At 44.5% G+C, this 25,195-nt stretch overlaps 1 protein-coding gene across 1 annotated transcript in view; it reads left to right on the top strand.

Moving 5' to 3' along the window:
- The window catches only part of DPYSL4 (dihydropyrimidinase like 4), an 82,952-nt gene that overhangs the window by 9,111 nt on the left and 48,646 nt on the right, over positions 1 to 25,195 (top strand). The window contains exon 2 of the mRNA XM_029609990.1: positions 24,325 to 24,413. Coding sequence (XP_029465850.1) covers positions 24,325 to 24,413 — 89 coding nt within the window. The remainder of the gene's footprint in view (positions 1 to 24,324; positions 24,414 to 25,195) is intronic.

Raw genomic sequence — 25,195 nt, 5'->3', positions numbered from 1 at the left:
CAAATCATAGGGGAGGGGGGGAGAGAACTGAGGATTAGGAGATCCTTTGCCATACATAAAAGTATAAACAGGGTAATAGTAGGGATGTGCATTCATTTGCAATGCAATAGAAAATAAAGACGATATTTTCCTATTTGTTGTGTTTCGGGGGGCCTGATGAACCGGTAGGAAAACCCACGAAATTTTGTGTGGCTTTTCTTATTGTTTCTTGGGGGGGGGAGAAGAAGGGCACATAACCCCCCCCACCAAACCATCCCAACCCTTCAAATTCAATTAACTACAACCCTCCACCCTTCCGACCCCCCAAAACTTGCCAAAAGTCCCTGGTGGTTCCAGTGGGGTCCCAGGAGTGATCTCCCCCTCTCGGGCCGTCGGCTGCGACTAATCAAAATGGCACTGGTGGCCCTTTGCCCTTACCATGTGACAGGGGCTATCGGTGCCATTGGCTGTCCTCTGTCATTAGGTAGGAGCAATGGACGGCCGGCACCATCTTAAAAAATGGTTGCGGGGCCATCCATTGCTCCTACCATGTGACAGGGGCCGACCAATAGGCACCCAGTAGCCCCTGTCACATGGTAAGGGCAAAGAACCATCGGCACCATTTTGATTAGTGGCAGCCAATGGCCCGAGAGGGGGGGAGATCACTCCCGGGACCCCCGCTGGACCACCAGGTATTTTCGGCAAGTTTTTGGGGGGTCGGGAGGGTGGGGCGATTGTAGGTAATTGAATTTGAAGGGTTGGGGTGGGGTTGTTTTTTTTTCGGGGTAGCCAAAAAAAAATCGGCCCGAACCGCGAGAAAACAAAATTTCCCACGGTGGGCCGATAACGAAGGCCGAACCAAAAGGTTCGTCAAAGCACATCTCTAGTAATTACAGAAGGAGAGGTGGACAGAAGAAAGAAATTGCATAATCCATTCAATAGTAATATTAAAACAAATTGCACAGAAATAATGCTGGTGTAGAAAGTTTCCATAATTCCCTTAAGATGCAGTGTGGTGTAATATTTAGACAGCAAGTTGTGAAATTCCTTGTCTGAAACACTTACAGTGTGACCTAAAAAAGGTCAAACCCTTGTGTTCATATTGAAGTTTCAGTTAAACTAAAAATGTAAGCACAAGAAAATCAAGTCATTAGGGTTACTACACATTGGCCTCCAATCCTGGCTTATTTATTGGAAATGACTAAAGTAACATACATAGTAGCATAGTAATGACAGCAGAAAAGGACCAGATGGCCCATCCAGTCTGCCCAGAAAAATTTCTTATGGTAGTATCTGCCACTCCATGCAGTTGCCCCCAGCCTTATGATAAGGGTAATAATATTACAATCAATCAACATCAAGCAACTGTCAAACCTATAAATTACTGATAGCACATTTTTTACTGAGTGAGGAGCCGTCTCAGTCTTGTTAATTCAGACAGTGCTGCTTGCATTCTTTGCTTTTGGGTCTTGGCCATAGAAGCCAGCCTGTGCTTTTTCTCTTATGTCAGTACCCAAACAATTAAAAGTCAGGGTCCATGTTGGTTGTTGTCTGTATAGCGCTCCCTTTTCCCCCTCTTCCCTTATCTGTCAAAGTGGGGAGCAATGTTGCAGTTGTGTCAAAAGCATCAAAGCTATTGATTGAAGGTAGAAATCCCCATGCCTTCTCTTAAGGGTAGTAACTGCTGCTCCGTGGAGGTTACCCCCATGCACCCTCTTCTTCATTCCCATCCTCTAACTTTTAGGGATCCACAGTATTTATTCCGTGCCCCTTTGAATTTGTTTGACTGTTTTCTCTTTATCACCTCTTCTAGAAGAGCAGGGCAAGTATCAAACTGCCCTCTCCGTGAAGAAATATTTCCTGATGCTGGTTCTGAGTTTCATTTCATGACCCTTAGTTGTACTATTTCCTTTAAGATGAAAACGTTGAAGTTTGTGCATCATTAAAACCTTTCAGGTCTCTGAAGGTCTGTATCATATCTGCCCTAATTAAATTAGATTAGTTTGTGATAAATATTACTGGGGTGGGAAGCTAATTTACAGTTGTACAAACAAAGTACTATAAATCTGTCGAAGGTAAATGTCTAAAATAGAGGGTGCACAATTAATTGTGACCAGTTTATTAGCAATGCTTCAATTCTAGTGAGCCTTTTCCATCCATTTATGTTCACTTGTACCTGAACTCTCTTAAGTGGTCTGTTTTTCACTTTATTGAAACGGCATGATACACAGTTCACATGGTCAAGGTTTGCACTAATCTCAACTTTTTTGGTTAATTCATTTTGTATTATTCACAAAGATCATTATTATTTATTTATTTGTGTATTTGTTTGTTTGTTTTTATATACCGATGTTTCAAAATATATATCACATCGGTTACAATAAAACATAAAATATGTAGAAAAAGCTTTATTGGGTGGCCAATAGTTTATTTTTTTTCAAGTGTACTGCAATTTCCCACAGAACAACAAAAAGTGCCTGTTATATATACACCACAATGTCTACTAAGTTCTATATACTTCTCCACTCTTCCCCTTCCCATCTCCCACTCACTTACAAATGTATTCATGTTGTCTTTTATGCTAAAAACAAAACAAAAACCACACAGTCTGCCATTCATCTACTTCAAATGTATGCTCCTATGCTTGAAAGCATTTGACATCATGTGTTTCAAGTGGTCATGTATTTGGAACAATAATATTACTTATGCCACAGGGGAAATGAATTTTGCAATCACTGCATAAAAAAATGCCCAAATGGCTGATATCAGAGAATCATCAGAGAACAAGATACAATCAGGCATAATTGGCAGCATCTGCTCATGACAAGGAAGACGGCGGTAGGACTGGTAATATTAGGAGTGCTGCTTTGAAAGCACTTACATTGCCTCTGGGAGGGGTGGGCGGAGAGGGTGCAAGTTGTGCCAGATGCTGCTCTGACAATCATATTTGCTAGCCAGCGCAAAGAAGCATGGAATACAGCTCGGGGTGAAGTTACATTTTGCCCTCTGGGCCACAAGGTATGACTGTGGCATCTGGTCTTGTATTCAGGATCTGGAAGAGCCGAGCTGGGGAAAACACAATCCAAGCAGTGTGTGATGGTGCCAGGAAGGCTCAGCTCAGGCATAGTGATGCTCAGATAATTGCCTCGGCCAATCTAATTGCAAGGAAATAGACTTAGGACAGAAATCAGAGTGTGAATAGGGAATGGGAACAGGAAGACCCAAGTAGGATTGTTGGATGGTCAAGTGAAGATTTGAAATAGCCATCTTGGGAAAAATACCAAAGAAATAATTGTCAGCAAGTGCCACACAGCTTCTACAAATTAACTTAGTAACATAAGAATGCTTATGTTCCCAATAGATTAAAAACAATTGTTTGTTGTGCTCATATTATTAAATAAAGTTTTGTTTAATCCTATACATGTTTCAGTGAATTGGTAATTGGGAGGAAGTTGATGGAGCAAGTGGGAGAGACAGAGTGAATGAGAAATAGAAAGATGTTGTTTACCAAAGTAAAGAAGATTGAGATATAGTAAAAATAATAGCATGGATATGGTATGGGAAATGTGAAGAAAGAATACGAAAAGTGAAAGTAGACCAGACTTGTCAGGTCTCATTTTTCTAGAGGACTTCAGATCTTGGGATCACTGCACTCATTTTAGCAGTCAGAAAGGAGGTTGTGGTAAATAGTGATATGGAAAAGGCAGGAAATGTTTTAAATTATATCCTGAGTCTGAAAAAAAAATAGGTTTAGGAGTTCTGTACACTATGAATGTGTCATTAATGAGCCTATAATGAGATATCTGGGTCTGACCCAATTCTGAGCCATGGAATGCGTTATCAGCCCTGCTCCATAGCAAATTAATGGGGAAAGAAAGAGCAGAAAGAAACATTAAAAAAAAAAAAAAAAAATTCCCGCATAGAGCATCCCTCACACTAAAGGGGTCATTTTCAGAAGGATTTAAAAACTTAAAATTGGGTTTTACACATGAAAATGCACTTTTCACATGTAAGTGAGCTTTAGAAAATTGCTTCAATATATGCTTGTAATGGAGTGACCCCATTTTCTCCTGTTTGTATGTGCAGGACCAGGCTAGAAGCCCAAACACTACCGGGAGCCAAGAAACAGCTCCTGTGGGAAGCTTAGAGAAGGGGGCTGTTTTCAGCCCTGAGAGAGGGGGGGTCATAGAGAGCCTTGAGGAGGGCAACAAAGATGGCCCAGAAAGGGGCAGTACAGGTTGGCCTGTGAGAGGCAGTATTGAGGAGCCTGAGAGAGGCACTGCCAAGGGGCCAATTGAAGAGACCACAGAGGCTAGGAAGTCCCTAGCAAGAGGGAGTACAAAGGAGCAAAGAGGAGTCCGCGAGAGCTGTGATGGAATTGCCAGAGGTTGCTGGTCATGACAGTGCAGAAGAGAGGCACAAATCATCATAAAGATGACCTAGGCAGGGCCAGGGGAAGCTCTAGGCAAACTAGAGCGGCCTAGGGTGCCGAGCGTTTAGGGGCGTGAGCAGTGGTATAACCGAGGGGAGGTCAGGGAAAAGCCAATACCCCGGGCGCAGGGCCATAGGGGGGGCGCTGATGGCCGACATGGAGGCCTCATGCGGCCGCTGGTGGACCTCATCCCACTGGTGGCTGAGCAGGGAACTACTGCTGTGCTGTGTACCGGGCGCACACAGCAGGAAAGACTGGCGGAGTCATGGTGGAGCTCATCTCACCACGGCCTGAAGAAAAAGCTCGCGTCCAAACCTGCAGGTGCTCCTCCTCCCTCCTGCCCCCGCGCGGACCACCGGAAGAAAACATTGCCAGAGCTGCATGGGCAGGAAGGAGGAGGAGCATCAGCCGTGTGCAGAAGAAGAGCAGTGTTTATGGTTTTCTTCCGCGAATCCCAAGTCGCGGCGGCCTGAGAAGAGGAGGAGGCCCGGTAGCAGGGCCACTGCAGATCCCACATTGCGGGCGGCCTGAGAAGATCAGTTCTGCTGCAGAGCCCATCCTGCGGTGACCCATGAAGAGGAGGCCCAGAGGTGAGAGAGAGGCTGAGGGCCTGTAGAGTGAGTGTGTGTGTGTGGTGTGGTGTATGAGCTGTGTGTGAAGTGAGTTGAGAGACTGTGTGTGGGTAGATGAGGTCCTGAATGTTTGCAGAGACAGCAATGTGAGAGCCTCTGTGTGTGTGAGAGAGACAGCATGTGACAGTGAGAGCCTGTGCTTGAGCAAGACAGCATGTGGGAATGAGAGGGAGTCTGTGTGTGTGAGTCCGGCAGCATGTGCCAGTGAGAGACTGTGTGTATGAATGATTGTATGAGAGAGAGAGCATGTGAGAGTGAGAGCCTGTGTGTGTGTGTGAGAGAGAGAAAGCATGTGAGAATGAGAACCTGACTGTGTGTTTGAGGGAAGAAAGACAGATGGATGTAGAGAAATGAAATAGAAAAAAAGACAATAATAAAAGGGATTGGCAAAAAAATAAGAAAGGGAAGGTGGAAAAAAAAAAAGCCTGTGACCAACCGATTTAGAAAACTAAGATCAGACAGCAAAGGTAAAAAAAAAATTACTTTTTAGTGATTGGCACATGTAATCTTTGGGAATATGCAAGAGTAGCACTTTCTCTATGCGGATCTCACAATGTACGAGATCAGCATGGAGGAAGTGGAAGCACCCCGGGGCCTGCACAGAGGAAGCAGCAGAATGGGCTTCGGTTGCCAGTAGCAGTAATCAGCACCTCCCCTATAGCCACCGTGGCAGCAGTGGACAGTGGCAGCAGAGGAATGAGAGAGGCTCCGAGGTTGCTAGCAAAAGAAAGAGAGGAGGTCTGCCTTTAGTGTGTGCATGTGTATGAATGAGCGTCTGCCTGGGGGTGTATGTGTGTGAATGCAGGGTGCCTGCCTGAGGGGTGTGTCTGTGTATGAGAATGAATGGGTGACTTCCTGGGGTTTGTATGTGTGAGAACAGGTGCCTGCCTATGTGTGGTGTATGTGTGTGTGAGAATGAATGTGTGCATGCCTGGGGGATGGGGAGGGAGTGGTGAAAATGAATGGGAGCCTACCTGGGGGTCCAGTGTGTGTACGTGTGTGAGAATGATTGGGAGCTTGCCTGGTGTGTGTGTTTGTGTGTATGTGAGGGAAGCCAGTGAGAGTGAGAGCAATGAGTGTGTATGAGAAAATCCAGGGGAGTAAGAGTTTGTGTGTGGGGAATGTGTAGAGGGGGAGAGAGTATCTTAGAGCCTGAGAGTGTGTCAGTGTCTGTGAGAGCGAGAGGTTATAGTGGGTATAAGAGCATGAATGTGTATGTATGTGACAGTGTATGTGTGAGAGAGAATGGACATGTGAGTATGTGGTGTGAGAGAGAGAGGTTAACATCCTAATCCTCGGACAATATCAGGGTGACTGGAAATCAAGAGCTCCCACATATGGACAGCAGGGTCTTTTTAAAATCCTTATTAGTTTAAAATTATTGGGGTGTTATTTGATATATGTGCTGTTTTGAAATATTTTATTGGTGTTTGAGAAATTGTAAAAATGTATATGACTTTAATTAATAGAATTCTATTTATCAATAGTTTTAAAATATTCTTTTATTAGTATGGTTTTACCTATTATAACTGATAGCTTTATGTTTCTTGATTTGTTTATGAGGAATGGTGGTTCTGTTTTTTCCATTGTTATACACAGTCTGGCTTCTTGGGGGTTTTCATTTCAGTTTTTGTCTAATTTGTGCTCCTTTATTTTGTATTCTGTATTTGGTGAGGGTCTGTCTCTGCTCTGTGTGTGTGACCATGATGAGAGATTCTGCTAGCATATAGTGTCTGGATAGGGATCTATAGCAATTGGGTTTGTTTTGTTTCCTCAGTAGGTGGTGTATTGTTATTCCTAAGGACCCAGTGTAATATTTACCCTTGCTTTTTCACAGGTAGGGTTTAATTGTTGTTGAGTCCTTGGTGTTATTACTGTTATGTTACGATGGGATTGCAGTATAGATTTTGAGTGTCCTTTTTTGCGGGGTTTTGTGTTAGTTCACAATGTGCCTGGCAGTGGAAGGTGTTTGTTGCTGCCTGTTGCTGTGAGATGACACCAGAATTTGAAAATACTCTGTAAGGGAAAACATCCAAGCTCCATTGTTTTGGGGTAATTCAGTGGATGCACAGAGTTACGAACTGGAGGTGCAGGATTTGTATTGACATTCTGTCCCTTTCTATATATTCCAGACTTCACTCTCATAGCCATATAGAATTAGTTGAATGAGGCTATCAAATAATTTTATAGTAGTTTTACTAGAAGTGTGAAACTGGCCAGCTTTTTAAAATTACACAGAAGACCCTTTGGACTTTTTTATTAACACTTTTTTTTTATAACCAATTTTAAAGCAGGATCCATGCCATAGAGGTGAGTGGTTAGGAAGAAATGTCATTTTGGCTCCCCCCCCCAAAAAAAAAATTCTTCTGTATAGAGATGCCACTGATTTTCTGTGACGTTAGTACAAGAAGGATTAAGGGGGGATGCTAGAGAGGCACACAAATGCATTGGCCCCCAGGCACCGGAGACCCTTGGTACGCCACTGGGTGTGAGCCATATGGGGCCGCAAGCAGTGGAAAAGAGGAGTGGAGATTTGGCGGGCCGCGAGCAGTGCCCAACCTGCTCACGACCCAGAAAACCACACAGTCGGCGGGCGTGATCGAGAATGATGTAGGAGTCGGGGCTGAAACCGGGGGGGTGGTGGCACGACTGGGGGAGGGGGGGTGGCGGCACAAGGGAGAAGGCTCGCCTAGGGTGCCTATTCCCTTGCACCGTTGCACCGGCCCTGGACCTAGGAGTATTCATTGCAAGTCTTGCAGCTAGTTCAAGGAGTCCTGCTAGGCTGGAAGTGGAACCTGAAGCCAAGAATGGGTATACACTGGGGTGAGGGATGCAGTGGGTGATACTATAAGTATTGTTTAGGGGTGACCCTAAGGTGTGGGGGTGAGCATGACCCTAGATCCTTGTCTGCAAGCTTAGCTGGTGGGGAGCCAGTTGAAGGGGAGTGGGTGTGTGGTACTTCTCTGGTTGGGATCCAGGGGGAAGTAGTGTCACTTGGACCAACAGATCCAAGCTGAGGGGGATATGTAACAGAGTGACCCTGTTTTCCCCTGTTTGCATGTGCAGAACCAGGCTACAAGCCTGGTCCACCTTAAAACCCTAGAAGGGAGAGAGAGAGAGAGCTCTGTAGATGGGACCCTGCAGGTGGCAAGGAAGAAGCCAGAGGGTAGGACAAGTTGGCAGGGATAAGAGTGTAAGCTCAGCTGGGTTTGAGAGGCCCTGAGTCTGCAGGAGAGGCAGCAGGGAGAGATGAATACTGGAAAGGTAGGTAGTGGTTCTCAGTACTGTGTTTGTTGGTGAATAAAGTGTATTTACTTCAGAAAAGCGGGAGTCAGCATGGTTTCTGACTTCAAGAGCGTGAAGCCTGCTCAGTCATCCTCACAATGCCTTTGAATTGTCAATAGGTTTTACATGTGTAAGTGCACTTTACACAAGTAAATGAGCTTTTGAAAATTGCTATGATAGTATGTTACAATTACACGTGTAACTCCTTTGAAAATTACATCCTTAGTGTAATAATACATCAATGGCACATGCAAGGTGACTGGCACCATTTTTTTCTGTCTGAGCTGGTAAGATAAGAGGGCATTGTGTTCTCTCCTGTTCCCACCATCGGTCAGCAATATTTGGATGGTGTAAGCAGGGGGATACCTGGCCAGAGGGAAAAAGAGGAACAGGGAATCTTGCCTTGTGGGACACATCAGCCTGAGGAAAGGGATTCAGTCAGAGGAAGAAGCCTTACTCTTGCCTTGGTTTGGGGGACTTCAGACCACAGAGGGCACTTATCTTCAATTAGGGGTCTGAAGGTAGATTAGCACCCTCATCAGTGCTCACATTAATAATATGGTAACATAGTAAATGGAAGCAGATAAAAACTCAAATGGTCCATTCAGTTTAGGGTTGTAAGTACAGCTCTATACAGGTTACCCCCATGTAGAAATAATACACCTAAAGTTACCAATCTCTAACCACTAGGGATCCTCTGGGGTCAACATTCAAAACTGGCCAGTTAAGTAACTTAGCTGTTTAGAACTTATCCAGCTAAGTTACGAAGTATTTTCAGCAGCACGGCTATGCCTCTGAATATATTCATATAACTGAGTGCTTAACTGGATAAGTCTAACTGGCTAAGGGTAGACCTGCTCTATAGCATATCTAGTTTAGCTGTATAACTTATGCAGCTAAGTTTGAATATTGGCAGCTGCATAAGTTGCCCCGATATGCCCACTGCCTGCCAAAAAGTTATGTGGCTAACTTTTTAGCCATATAAGGGACTTGTATGGATAAGTGGTGGCTGCTGAACATGGGCACATATTCAGCAACCGCTAATTAATTGCATAAGTCCCACTTCTGTGGCTAAATATCACTGAACATGCTTTGAATATTGACCTATGTTTGCCCTGTTGAACTCCATTACTTTTCTTGTCTTCACCACCTCTTTGGAGAAAGTATTCCATGTACCCACCACCCTATCCATGAAGAAATACTTCCTGATGTTGCTCTTGAGTCTACCCTCTTGGAGTTTCACAACATGACCCCTAGTTATAGAGTTTCTTCTCCATCAGAGTGAGATTGGATTCCTGTGCATTATAATATCTTTCAGGTATTTTAAAGCCTGTTTCATATCTCTACTGTCACTCCTCTCTTTCAGGGTTTACTTATTTAGGTCCTTTAGTCTTATCTCATATGGCTTTTGTTGCAGGCCCCAACTATTCTGGAGATGCGGTCTCCAGAACTGAACACAGTACGCCAGGTGAGGCTTCACCAATGACCTGTACAGGGGCATTATCACCACCTTTTTACTGGTTATGCCTTTCTTTATGTGGTCCAACACCCCTCTGGCTTTAGTTACTACCTTGTTACATTGCTTTACTATCTTTAGATCATCAAACACTATCACCCTGAGGTCTCACAATCCATGCACATCAGTGTCTCAGCCCACATCACATACAGTTCTTTTGGATCATAGCATCCCAAATACTTGACTCTGCAATTTTTTGCATTGAATTCCAGCTACCAATTCTTTGATCACTCTTGAAGCTTTCTTAAATCATGTCTCATTTTTTCTACTCCTTCAGGTGTGTTCACTCTATTGCAGATCTTAGTGTCATCCGCAAAAAGACAAATGTTTCCTCTAACCCCTCCACAATATTTCTCACAAAAATATTGAATAGAACCGGCCGTCGAACTGATCCTTGAGGCAATCCACTTTTCACCCTTCTCTCTTCAGAGTAGTTCCATTTACAACTACTCACTGTTATCTGTCAGTCAATCTCCTTGGGACCCATCCCCAGGTTTCTCATGCAAATCAGCTTATTAATTTAAAATGGGTCAATGTAAATTTTAAAGTATAGTTAGGTTGTAGCCTCAGCCATAGCAGAGAGACTAAATGAATTCTTTGCTTTGGTCTTCAGTGAGGAAGATGTAAGAGGGATACCTATGCCAGAACTGAAACAAATCAGTGTATCTGGAAGATGTAATAGGGCAAATTAACAAACTAAATCACCTGGACCAGATGGTATACATCCCAGAGTGCTGAAAAAACTGTAAAATGAAATTGTGGACCTGCTATTAGTAATTTGTAAATTATCATTAAAATTATCTATAGTACTTGAAGATTAGAGGGTTACAATGTAACGCCAGGCAAAATGGTAGAAACTATCATAAGGAACAAAATTGTTGAACATATAGATAGGTATAGTTTAATGGGACAAAGCCAACATGGATTTAGCCAAGGAAAGTCTTGCCTAGGGGTGTGCATTCGGATTGACCGCATTAGTAAAACGCAACTCATATTTTTTTTTTACTTAAAAAATTGATTCGACATAAACGATCGGATTTCCCACATATCGAACATAGATATGTTCGATATGTGGGAAATCGCGATTGTTGAGCCAAAATAAAAATATAAACCCCCTCACCCTCCTTAATCCCCCCCCCCCCGACTTACCACAACTCCCTGGTGATGGAGCGAGGAGTGAGGACGCCATTTCTGCAATCCTTGGCGAGAAGCATGTGACGTCGGCGGCACGTCGAGTGACGCCGGCGTCACGTGATTCCCGGCGAGTTCGCGCCGGACGGCTCGTTCGGCCCAAAAAGAACTTTTGGCCAGCTTGGGGGGGTCAGGAGGCCGGGTCAGGAGGCCGGGTCAGGAGGCCGGTCAGGAGGCCGGGAATCACGTGACGTCGCGTCTGAGTGACGCGGCGCCACGTGATTCCCGGCGAGTTCGCGCCGGACGGCTCGTTCGGCCCAAAAAGAACTTTTGGCCAGCTTGGGGGGGTCAGGAGGCCCCCCCAAGCTGGCCAAAAGTTCTTTTGGGCCGAACGAGCCGTCCGGCGCGAACGAGCCGGGAATCACGTGACGCCGCGTCACTCGACGTGCCACCGACGTCACATGCTTCTCGCCAAGAATTGCAGAAATGACGTCCTCACTCCTCGCTCGATCACCAGGGAGTTGTGGTAAGTCTGGGGGGGGGATTAAGGAGGGTGAGGGGGTTTAAATTTTTTTTTTGCACATATGTACATATACCCAACTCATTGGATTTTTTTTATGTCCATATTGGCCGCAAGTGGGACCCCCTTTCGGACATAAAAAATATGACATAAAATTTTGCTCTGCACATCCCTAGTCTTGCCTCACCAATCTGCAACTTTTTTTTTTTTTTTGAGAAGTAAATAAACAAGTGGCTAAAGATGAGCCAGTTGATAAGGGGATCTGGATGTTCAGAAAGCATTTCACAAAGTCCCTCGTGAGAGACTTCTTGGGAAACTAAAAAATGTATGGGATGGAGGCAATGTCCTATTATGGATTGGGAACTAGTTAAAAGACAGAAAACAGAGAGCAGGGATAATTGGCAAATTTTCCCATGGGTGAAAGGTGAATAGTGGAAGGCCCCCTGGGATCTGATCTGAGATCATTGCTTTTGAATATATTTATAAATGACCTGGAAATGGGAACAGTGAGTGAGATAATCAAATTGGCTGATGACACAAAATTATTCAAATCATCTGAGCATTGTGAGAATTTACAAGAGGACCTTACAAAACTGGGAGCCTGGGCATGCAAATGGCAAATGAAATTTAATGTGGACAAGTGCAAAGTGATTTACTTAGGGAAGACTAATCCAAAATAATAACTATAAATTTCAAGATTGCACATTAGGAATCACCATTCAGGAAAAGGATCTAGGTGTCATTATAATATGCTGAAATCTTCTGCTCAGTGTGCAGCAGCAGCTAAGAAAGTAAATAGAATGCTTGGAAATATTAAAAAAGGAATGGAGAATAAAATAGAAAATATCCTAATGCCTCTGTATCGCTCCATGATGTGACCTCATCTTGAGTATTGTGTACAGTTCTGGTCAACACATCTCAAAAAAAGATATAGCAGAATTAGAAAAGGTATAGAGAAGGGTAACCACAATGATAAAGGGGAAGGAACGATTCCCCTATGAAGAATGGGTAAAGAGTTTAGGACCCTTCAGCTTGGAGAAGAAACAACTGCGAAGATATATGATAGAGGTCTATAAAATAATGAGTGGAGTGAAATGAGTAAACTTGAATTGGTTGTTTACTCTTTCAAAGTGTATAAAGACCAGGGGCATACAATGAAGTTATTAGATGATACCTCTAAAACTAATAAGAGAAAATATTTTTTTTACTCAACACATAATTAAGCTCTGGAATTCATTGCCAGAGGATGTGGTGAAAGCTGTTAGTGTAGCTGTGTATAAAAAGATTTGGACAAGTTCCTGGAGGAAAAGCCCATAAACAATTATTAATGTGGGGTTGCAGAAATCTACTGCTTATCTCTGGGATAAACAGCATGGAATCTATTTGTCCATTGGGATTCTACCATGTTCTTGTGATCCGGCTTGGCCACTGTTGGAAACAGGATGCTGGGCTTAATGGACCTTTGGTCTGTCCCAGTATGGCAAGTCTTGTGTTTTGTTCAACTCCCATTGCCTCAGGTACCCCCTTAAATGATAATAACTTTAGAACATGTGCTTATTGTATTTAAATGCTAATAATGCTATCAGTCACCTTGAGCATAAATTGCAATGTCAAGCTAAAAATACAAATATTATTATATTTTTATGATTACTTTGTCAAATAAGCCCCTTCATGTATCCTATTGAGGCAGTATCTCTCAGAAATCAGAGCTTTGCCCACTAAAATGCTTCCTTCATTAGAAGACAGGATAATTAGTAGTTCAGGCATGAATCCAATCATAAACTATTCTAATACAAAAGTTCATTTTAAAATCACTCTATGTAGGAACTCATGCTGGCTGAGATGCTTTTTAAGTGAACACCAAAGTCAGCAAATGTTTGTTTTCTAACAGGGAGCTCATTCTGAACCCTCTGATTACACACATGGTAATATAAAATAGAACAATAAGAAGCAAGTCAACCCAAACCTCTTAACTGATAATGACCTGTAATTCCAATTACTCATAATTTCTGTTCAAGCAAATAGATGCAAATTTATTTCTGCTTAGCTTGCCTGCTGTGGAATAATTTTTCTTTTAGGCCAACAGATGTTCTCTAATCACAGTAAAAAAATTAAAAAAAGCTAACCCCCCCCCCCCCCCCCCCCCATCCTTAGCTATTAGATTTATAAAATTGTTTTATTCCTTAAAAGGCACTCTCTTTTGCTTCCCAATATAGTTTGCTCTGCTATTTGCTTCTCTTGTTGTTTTAGTTTTATTACTTCTTCTGGTTATCAAATAGTGTCAACATTTCTTACGAATCAGTGATCAGCACATTCAATAGCTTTACCCATTGGATAAATATGATAATTATCATTTCAAGTATGAACTATATTAGGCCTTACAAAGTTTTACCATATCAGATAACCATGATGTCTGGCTAAAGATGATTCATTGTTAAATACAGAAATGCATTATTTATTTATTTATTTAGGATTTTATATACCGACATTCTCAATACAAATATCAAATCAGGTCGGTTTCCATAGAACAAAACTGTCGCAGTTAAGGCGTTACATTAAACAGAGTTTCTGAACATAAGAACATAAATATTAAATATTAAATAGACAACAATAACTCAAATATTTTTTTTCTATTCTGAAGTCTCGCTCCCTCTTTCCAGTGCCCTTATTATGTAATATCATCACTTATCAAAAGACTAAAAAAATAAAAATGTCCTAATTGCCTCAAATCCTAAGTCAAAAATAGCCTGACAGTCTAATCACTCATAATTGTTTTATATGAAACATTTCCTGCTTATGGGGGTGCTCCTTGCATTTATCCAGAAACTGAATAATCACAAGGATACAACTCCTTAAACAGACAGGGGTAGATTTTAATACGTGCGTGCGCGCGTCCATGTGCGAGCGCTTCCCGGCGCTCACATGTTATAAAATCAACGGGCCGCGCGCACACGTGTGCCCCGATTTTATAATCCCCGCGCGCACGAGCATGCGGGACACGCAAGGGGGTAAAACTCTGCAAATTCGCGCGGCGACACATCGCGGCTTTCCCCAGTTCCTTCCCAGTCCGCTCCAATTAATGAGCAGACTGGGAGAGAACTTCCCTACCCCCTACCCTAACCTCCCTTCCCCTCTCCGGTCCAACCCCTAAATTCTACCGGTTCCTTTTTTTTCTTTGCTTGTTTCAGTACTTACTTCAGGGCCCAACCTGAAGTACGTTACACATGCCGGCAGCTGGTCAGCATGCGAGGGTCCGGGACAGCAATGAATGGCGCTGTCCTGGCCTGCCCCACCCCGGACCACCCCTTGGAAGAGGCCTGGCTCTTGTGTGTGTACAAGGGTTATGCGCATGGCCGGGACTCTTCTAAAATGTGCACGGTGTGCGCATGCCCGGCCGTGTGCGTAACCCCCGTTTTTTTACGCTCGCCGGCCATTTAAAATCAGGCCGATAAGAAGTAGGTATTATAGCCCCGCACTTTTTTTGTAGCCACTTCTGTGGATTGTCAGTCTAAATCAGGAGTGGAGGGGTAGCCTAGTAACTAGATCACACTGCAGCTTGTTCTATGCGGTCCGGCGGAAATTACATTAACTAAAACCTTATATATATATAAAAAATGAATTGTGATTACAATATTTCAAGCCAGACACTTCAGTGACATGATCTGGATTACACAAGCAGCTGTATCACTGAGGATCAAACTGAGCACAAACACTATATTCATATAGCTTAATAGGCAGAGCGGGAGTAAAACGTCGCAATATCTACCCTGCTGACATGCATAGCCCCTGAAGCAGCTCTTCACAAAGAGTGAAACTCGGCCAGAGTCGGGCAAGTTTTAATAAAGGTCTCTTTTTATATACACCGATCTCCACCCTTTTTTTCACTGCTACATAGCAACCTTGGATCGACTTCCGATTTGTTTTTTACGTGTAAGCCTACATGGGCGGATTTGTTGCATGGTGAAATTGTGCATATTTTATAAGATATGTACATATCATATGCTCATATTATAAAATATTATAGCAAATATGCACACAGCCACATACACGTATATTTGACGGTGCAGTTGTTTGAAAATTATCCTCCCTGAGTAACAGTGCTCCCAGGGGCACAGAATGCAACAACATGCATAGTTTTGCATTTTAAAATACTACCCACATTGTTTAGTAGTGATGTGCAGGCCAAATCGTTTTGTTTGGGGTTGGGTTTTTTTTCATTTCATGGTTGGTTTATTTTTATTTTTCTGCAATCTGAAAAAATAAAACAGAAAAAATACAAAACCCCAATTAAAAAAAAAAAAAGGAAACAGGCCTCCCTGATGCCTTCCAATCTCTTTCTCACCTCCCAAGAAAGCAATGGGGCCCTGAGCTTAGCCCAGCCAGAGTCTCGCTGGGCCCCTCTGACTCCATAACACCTCATAAAACAAGCATCAGGGCACAACCCAAGACCATTCCAACCACCTCTTCCTTAATACTTGCCATGGTTGGGGATCTTCTCAATCCCCATTTTATCCTTCCTTGGGGTAGATAACATAGGAAGAGCTATAAGTGATGACCATTCGCTCCTGTCCTGACAGAATCCTTTCATAAATGGCATCAGCCTTTTTGAGGACGGCACTATAGTGACTTCACTTCAGCGCCTGCCTCAGATTTGGCCGGTGTGATTAAGTTGTATGACTGTTCAAACATAATGGTGTTGGACACACCTGATGTCATTTGGGTGCTGTCCCCAAGGTAGCCAGCACCATTTATAAAAGCAATGGTTAGGGCAGGAGTGAATGGGCATTGCTTCTGCCCCTTTCTTTGCAATCCATCCCACAGAAGGGGTAGGTGGGTCTGGGGAATCCTAGGCCTCAGCAAGCACTATGGAGGGGGCAGAGACAGATGTAGGATTTTGGATTCCCTAGGCATTGTTGGTGCTATTGCCCCCTGTTACCCTCCCTCTTCCACCGAGGTTAGAAAACAGGAAGCTGAAGGTCTAAGGCACAATCCTCCATTTCTTGTGGCAGCTCAGGGGTAGATTCTATGGAAAAAAAAAAAAAACTTCTGAAGCAAATTGGCAAACATTTCCATCTTTTATATTAGATTATAAAAATGAATTAGTTTTACAGTATATTTATTAGTATACTTAGTATAGTTTATTTTATTGTTATTGCTGAAGAAATGTGATCTCACGTCTAGGTACAGGGAAAGGGGAGAAGAAGGGGAGAAGACCGGGAATGGGTTGAGGAGAAAGGGGGAGGAGCATGACAAGGAAAGAGGAAACATATCATAGAAACATAGAAATGATGGCAGAAAAGGACCAAACGGTCCATCCAGTCTGTCCAGCAAGCTTATGGTAGTATCTGCAGCACCATACAAGTCACCCCCATACTTATCAGTTTCCCAGGCCATCAAAGTCAGGGCCCTTGTTGGTTGCTGTTTGAGTCCAATTCCCTGTCACCTCTTGCCGTTGAAGCGGAGTGCAATGTTGTAGTTGCATCAAATGTTTTAGGCTTATTGGTTAAGCATAGTAACAGCCACATCAGCAAGTTACCCCCATGCTTATTTGTTTTCCCAGACCATAAAATTCAATGCCCTTGTTGGTTGCGGTCTGAATCTAATTCCCCTTTTCCTTTTTTTCTCCCTGCTGTTGAAGCAGAGAACAATGATGGAGTTGCATCAACAGTATGAAGGCTTATTGGTTAAGGGTAGTAACTGCCATACCAGCAAGTTACCCCCATGCACTCTTTTCTTCATTTCCATCCTCTAGGCTTTAGGGATCCATAGTGTTTATCCCATGCCCCTTTGAATTCTTTCACTTTTATGGTCTTCACCACCTTTTCCAGAAGGGCATTCTTGGCATCCTCCAACCCTCTCCGTGAAGAAATATTTCTTGATTTTGGGTCTGAGTTGTCCTCCCTGAAGTTTCAATTTGTGACCCCTGGTTCTACTGATTTCTTTCCTGTGGAAAAGTTTTGTTGTTGATTGTGCAGCATTAAAATCTTTCAGATATCTGAAGGTCTGTATCATATCTCCCCTACACCTCCTCTCCTCTAGGGAATACATGTTTAGGTCCATCAACCTCTCTTCATAAATCATTTGATGGAGACCACCCACCAATTTGGTTGCCCTTCTCTGGACCACCTCCATCCTGTCTCTGTCCCTTTTGAGATACAGTCTCCAGAACTGAACACTGAACTCCAGGTGAGGCTTCACCAAGGACCTGTACAAGGGGATTATCACCTTCTTTTTCTTACTGGTTATTCCTCTCTCTATGCAGCTCAGCATTCTTCTGTCTTTTTCTGTCACCTTGTCACATTGCTTCGCCGTCTTCAGATCACAAGTCACTATCACCCCAAGGTCCCTCTCTTGCTCTGTGCACAACAGCCCTTCACCCCCCATCACATATAGCCCTTTTGGATTACTGCACTCGAGATGCATGACTCTGCATTCTTCGCATTGAATCCCAGCTGCCATATCGTCGACCACTGTTCAAGTTTCCTTAAATCATGTCTCATTCTCTCTACTCCTTCCAGCGTGTCCACTTTGTTGCAGATCTTAGTATCATCTGCAAATAGACAAACCTTACCATCTATCCCATCAACAATGTCACTCACAAAGATAATGAACAGAACCAGTCCCAATACCGATCTTTGTGGCATTCCGCATAACACCGTTCTCTCTTCAGAAAATGTTCCATTTACCATCACACGCTGTCTTCTGTCCATGAACCAGTTTGCAATCTATGCCACTATCTTGATGTTTACTCCCAAGCATCTCATTTTATTCACAAGCCTCCTATGCGGGAATGAATCAAAAGCTTTGCTGAAATCCAAGTACATGACATTGAGAGGTGTTCCAGTGAGGACCTGGAGCACCCATTTTTCAAAATGGTGCCAACCAGCTGGACCCAGCCTTTGCCCCTATCATGTGATAGTGGTGACTGGTACAATTTTGAAAATTGGCTGCTGTTGGGCCCAGAGACTAGGGAGTGCTCTGAGCCTCCACTTGACCACCAGGGATAGAATTATGAGTAAGGGGGGTCCAGAGGGTGGGCTTGGGTAGGGGATGGGGATCCTAACTTCTGGGGACCACATTTTTTTTATTGAAGGGGATGGGTTAAGGGTTAGGGATGGAACTTGCACCAGAATTTATATTTGCACTTTTTTTTTTATGACTACCTATAGGGATGGTGGAGGGTGAGGGGTGGAACAGGAAGTCTATGCAGACCCTAGGGGTGTGCATTCATTTCCAATGTATTGGTAATCTGCAACGTATAGGGCCATATTCATTGTATTCATGGGGAAGCGAAACGTATCGCAATTCCCCACGAATACAACAAATCTTCACCGAATTATTCGGCTGTCTAAAGGAGCAAATTTAAACAAACCCCCCACCCGCCTGACCTCCCCAAGACTTACCAAAACTCCCTGGTGGTCCAGCGGGGGGTCCGGGAGCGATCTCCTGCACTCGGGCCGTCGGCTGCCAGTAATCAAAATGGCGCCCATATGGCAATAGAAAGGAGGCATGGCCACTTATAGAGGGTGGATAGGAGGAGTGGTGACAATGAAGGAGAAAGATGGGAACTAAAGGAATGGTGACCAGCAGAGGGTAGATATTGGGAAAATAAGTGAGGCAAGGGTCTTGATATAACTCATCTCCGACAATAACGCTTTTTACTCTTGTGGCCCAAGCAAATCTATTGCTGCTGGTGGTGGCTTTTTTCACCTTAGTTGCCCACACAGGGCTGCTGTCACCTCATAGACACCATGCTATTGTGGACTAGAGTGCTTCATATCTTAATCTGAATGATGGAGAAATGGGAAGACAATATTGCCTTTTATCACCCTTTTCACAGTATCTCCTCAGGTAGATATATATATTGTCAGGTAGGTTGTACCAGCTTTCGGTGTATAGATTAAAATGTAATGTTGAATTGATATTGAAAGAAATGGAGGAAAGAAGAGAGAATATTTCTATAACATAGGGATGAATACTGCATGACCCTGCTGTCCCATCCTCCAATAAACACAGACAACCTTTTGGCATTTAAATTGGCCGCAGTTTATTGCAACAACATTAACCCGAGCCCTTACAAACATAACAATTTTTAACAACCCCAAATGCCCTCCCCACCCCACCCAATGAACCCCTCCCTGTCTCCACCACCTTGTCCCCAGTAGTGAAGTATAACTTCCCCTACTCCGCCTCAAACCAGCGAGGGTAAGCTCGAACCGAGAACTTTGGCCCCGTAGTTCTCCGGTCATCCCGTGTAGCAGCCCCCCCAACTACACGAGGATCTCCCCCCCATCCTCCACCCCCATATCCCTGCCCTATTCCACAAACGTTTTGGGCTCGCCACAGACAAGCTGATTATATCAGCTTGCTCCCCCCAAAAACTGTGGCCGCTCACCACCTGCGAATAACTTGCTCAAGCCCTTCCTGTACGGAGTTATTGAAGAGATCCATTCCTACTTCTGATAAGTGGATACCATCACTGCTAAATAAGCCCAGTTCCCCTTCCCAAGACCATGGATGCCTAATCCAAAATCCACCTTCCCACCCCATCCATTTACCCAGCTGCCTATTCAATTTTTTGACCCCATTTTTCCAAATCATCTCATCTATATTCCTGAGGCGCACAATTATCTCCGACCATCCTAAAACTATACGTGGCCATCGTATCATCACTTGGGAGAGGTCCTTTTTCATGCAGGTAAGAAGCTCCCTACACGATTTGGAACCAATGTCATTTCCTCCCAAGTGAATGACTAATATATTAGGCTTTCCCCAGATCTGTATTCTCTTGGACAGGAAAGGCAGTAGGTCATCCCAAACCATGCCCCTTTTGCTGAACCAGGATAGACACCACCCCACCCGATCAATGTCCAAATGCTCCCGTACGGACGTTTCAGCGCTCTTCTCTGCACTCGATGGATGTAAGAATGACCCTCGATCCAGGCACATCCTTGGAAACGCCGTACCACCACGCGCTCTGCAACAGAAATAAAAGAGTTAGCAAATTTGACTGATACCCCAAGTCCCCGTGTGCTTCTGAATCACTGTACCTTCGCCGCCCCTCCACTACCACCCTCCGACCCATGACGAAGCTAATGTAGGACATATAGTCAGAAAGCATTGGACTTCCAATGCCCCAGCCTTTTTATTCCTTCAACTGACATGCCGGCCTCTGCGGTGGAAGTGGTCGCTCCAATCCGAAATGAATGAGAACTATAATAACTTGGATCCCCTCCCGCCGCACTGACTGTCAAACTCAGGACCTTAGCAAACTGGTAACACGTCAGCAGGGAGCCATTCTCGTGAATCAGGAACGATCCTTTCTTATCCGGCTGCAGTACAATGTATTCCTGAGCCTGCCGAACTGGACATGCTAACAACTTGTCTGCCCTCACTAATGTCACAAATTCATCCTTGCTGGTCTGATCCATTTTGGATCTAGGAATAAACAATCTTACCTTAGAATCAAAAATTTGAACGCACTGCCTGGTTAAACCTCCTTTGCCCACCCCGTGTCTCGACTTGGCTACTAATTCACTGATTCGCATAGCACCAAAAAATGCCCACATGAAAGCAACCCTGAACAAGACTACTTCGAATGCCGACCAGCAAACGAGGGGCAATTTTTTAACTAGTTGCTCCAAATCACTGTAACGAAGTGGCCGCCTTGTATCCCCTGGGGACCTTAAGTCCCACTTCCAACCGCCCATCACTTTCTTCACTCGAAAACTGCTTGCAGGATTAATCCTCCCGCTTAATTTTTGGAAGAAGGTGAAACCAGCAAGCTGCGATCGCACCGTGGCTACTGAAAACCCTTTGTCTTTGGCCTCCAGTATGAACTGTATAATATCGTGCTCCATCACCTCCCTTATACTTTGCCCTTTGCATCGCAAGAAACCTGACACTGCTACCTGTCTTGCAGTGTAAGCCTTCCAAGTTGATGGTGTGACCGATCTGTGAATCATCTCCCATTCTTCTTCCTCCCCTCGAGTCATGTCATATGCCGAACCTCCCTCTCCATATGACCTCCTGAGGAGATGCTCTGCCAGAAATTATGGGAACGAAAATTGGCGCGTACCCCCACCTGTCCTCTCCCCTTTTCCTCTCTTACCCACCCTCCCCTATAACTCCCAAACTATCCCACCCATGTTATCCTCCTGAAAGTCCCCTACCCTATCCCTTGTTGCATGGCACTTACATATTTAGGTATTGCATTTTTTTTTGTGCTTCGCTACCTTTACTATGGGCGCTTGACTTGGCTCATCCCCTTAATACCTACTGATTGTATCGCTAGGTTACACTTAGATGCTGGGTGTGCCCCGCTGCAAGAGGAACACGCATGCCTAAATTTACATTCAGGGAATAAGCAAGTTGCTCTGTTGAACCGCCAGCATACATCGGATCCGCTGGGAGCACTTCTGGCTTCCTGCCCTTTTGTGGGGGGTATTGGAACTCGTGCCGCACTTAGCTTCCCACTGCCCACGAAACCCGCACTCGCTACACTTCCTGAGGTTCCCTGCTCGAATTTACCTGCCCCTGCTCCTTTATTTGTCATTTGGGTGAGCCACTAATTTATGTCCTGTGTTCCCCATGACATGAATCTATTCCCTGCCATTTTTTCTCTAAATCGTTCGTCATAGTGAGGCACGCCCAACCTTCATAATCCTTATATGCCCCCAGGATACTATCACCATATGCGAGTAAGGCCCCGTACTGGTCTGGCTGGTAATGGCTAACTATGCTAGCTAACCTGAGGAAACCTTGGACCCAAATAATTATGTTCTTTGCAACTTTTGGTTCCATGTAATCAGCACCTGTTTTCTTCTTATTCTTTCTACGCATCTTCTTGTCACCCCGTCTGCCTGCTAATAAATGGAAGATATTGACATACCTCCTTTTCCTTATCCTATGCCGCACACGCCTGGGCACGCCCTCCCACAATTTGGTCAAGGAGGCTAAAGCTGGGTGACCCATGTCCTGGCTGGGTCCTGCTCCCGTAGAGCAATCACACTTTCTTTCAGCAGAGCTGTCCGAGGAGGATGTAGTGGACGAGTCTGAACTATCCGTGGAACTATCTTTGTGACTCCTCTTACTCTTCCTGTCTTTCGTACTCCTGTTTGTGCCATGCCCGACCCCATCATTACCTTCTCCTGCTCTCCGCAGAGTTCCTGACATAGGTTCCCCCACTCCTCATTCCCTTGACTCTCCCAACTGTGTCGGTCTGGTACTGAGGCTTCCTGCATCTTGGTTCCTCCAACTTTCCCTGCGCGATGTGATTGGCAACTCCTCTTCTTCATAACCTGAAAGCACAGAGAGACCCACAGCAGTATCTGGCCCATACAAAACCCTCTCAGATGAGATCCTACCCTCTTTCTGTGAAATCTTCCCTGAAGTCAATCCTTGCTGGCTCTGGGGGTACCCTCCTTGATGGACAGAAACCTGAGGAGATCAACCCCTTTTTCCAGCAGTGGATCCAATATCTGCCCCTGTAAATTCTCCTATCTTTTGCTTGAAACCCATTGCCCCTTCCTCACCCACCCTCCCCCCATATCACCTGACCCGACCACCGTACCCGAAGCATTAACTGGCTCTAATTCTCCTGCTGCACATCACAGCCTCCTTCATGGAAGCATAAGATAAACTGCACTCACCGCACGCTGTTCTCTCGTCTGTAAACCGCTGTCCTTGCTTCGTCGCTCTGCTCTCTCCCCCGCTGCGACCTCAAATTGCCCGTCCTCCCCGGTTCTCCTCAAAGGCTCCCAGCCACCATTCTCCTCTCCACATGCTCAATGACGCTCCCCTTGGTGTCATATGACCTCGCACCAATCTTCCTTCCTTCTGTCCAACTGCCATTTTGTGCGTTGTCACCTCTCTTCCCTCCTCTGCTTCGTGTGCAGGCTTTCCTACTTCTCCCCGGGCCTCGTCTGACCCCGACTCAACGCTCACGACCTGAGCCTCGCTCCCCACTGGAGGGGGGGGGGGCTGTGAACACCACACACCAACGCCGTGGCCATCTGGTCTTGGCGGCCGAGAGCGCTAATGAGACCTACGCTGACCTCCTGTCCTAACTCCTGCCCGCTTTCCCTCACCGCCTCTAAATCCTCCTGGGAATAGGCCTCAGGCCCACTTTCCGCCGAACTGACGTCCGCATGTGGTGGGGATCGAAGCCTGTGGGCCGGCACACTGCTGTTGCCTGGGGGCGGCTCAGTGTGTCTCGGAGGGGCATAACTTTTTCTTCCTTTTTTAGGAAGGACCTGCTGAGTAACTACCCTGGCCCCTTTTTCTTTTCCTTTGGGCATGGCAGACCTTGAACTACACTTATGGTACTGCGACGTTTCTCTCACCTGCAAGCGACAACAAGTCTGGCCCCACTGGAAGCTATCTGCTCTCTGGCTAACTGGCATAGGGACTCCCTCTGCTGGGGAGTTTGAATGCTGGGTTTATGAACATGTCCTGCTCCCATTGGCCGGTGGTTCCTGCCTCTGCTCAACCCTCCCCTCTCACCCCCTCCCCCTCAAAACTATGCTGGGGCTAACATGCAGATTCCCCCTTGTTATTATCGCCGCGCCAGACGAGCTGGCGCTGCTATCTTTTTATTCATAGAGAAGTTAGAGAATTCAAATCAGATTCAAGTTGAAAAAATAAGTGAGTGCATATCATTTACAGGTACTAATGAATATTTCAGCCACTTATTGCACTCCACATATTCACTACAGGATGAATGTAGAATTATCTTTGGCCTTACGATATAGTTAAAGCCACGGCAATCCATAAATATAAATAAATAAAGCAAATGAAGTAACATTGGAAAATGTATTTTTTTCTTTAGGGAGATCAACTGATAATCAAAGGAGGCAAGATAGTCAACGATGACCAATCTTTCTTTGCTGATATATACGTGGAAGATGGCCTGATAAAGTAAGTTTCTGTTTAAGAAACTCGGAATGTTGTAACATGATTAAGAGCTATTGTACTGTATCATACTAAACATGTTTTTCTGAATCTTAGATATATACATTCACTCAAAATATATTTTTAGACTTTCCTACTGAAATCTAGAACTTAGGGGTCTATGTACCAAACTGCATTAAAATCAGCCATTGAAGTAGTATAATGCACCAATTTTAATGCATGCATTAGCAGCACAGCTAATGCCCAATGTAATAAAAGGAGTAATACCTTTAGTACATTCAGTGCTCTTTTTCTATAAAGAAAGGTGCTAGTACTCCAAGGAGAGGGGCATTACTAGTGATGTGCTGCAGGGATCGGTCCATGGGCTGCCCTTTTTCAAGTATTTTTGTAAGCCATAGTGTGGAAGGACTATCAAGAAAGGTTTGTCCTTTTGTGGATGTTATCAGGAATGTGTGGAAACCTTGTGAAGGGAGCTAGAGAAGCTGGAGGAATGGGCTAGAGTCTGGCAGCTAAGATTTAATACTGAAAAATGCAGATTCGTGCATTTCAGCTGCAAACATGCAAGGGAGCAGTAAAATATAGGGGGGTGAAATTCCTCTAAGCATAAATCAAGAGCAGGAAATGGGGGTTATCATATCTGATGATCCTAAGGTGGCCGAACAGGTGAACAAAGTAACTGTAAACACAAGAAAGGTGCTGGGGTTCATATAGAGAGGAATGCTAAGCAGTAAAAAAAAGGAGGTGATATTGACCTCATTTGGAATACTGTGTACAGTTCTGGAGACCTC

The sequence above is a fragment of the Rhinatrema bivittatum genome, chromosome 7, assembly GCF_901001135.1.
Source record: "Rhinatrema bivittatum chromosome 7, aRhiBiv1.1, whole genome shotgun sequence".
Lineage (NCBI taxonomy): Eukaryota > Metazoa > Chordata > Amphibia > Gymnophiona > Rhinatrematidae > Rhinatrema > Rhinatrema bivittatum.
The sequence above is the reverse complement of the archived record's forward strand: the minus strand, read 5'-3'. Positions and strand labels throughout refer to the sequence as shown.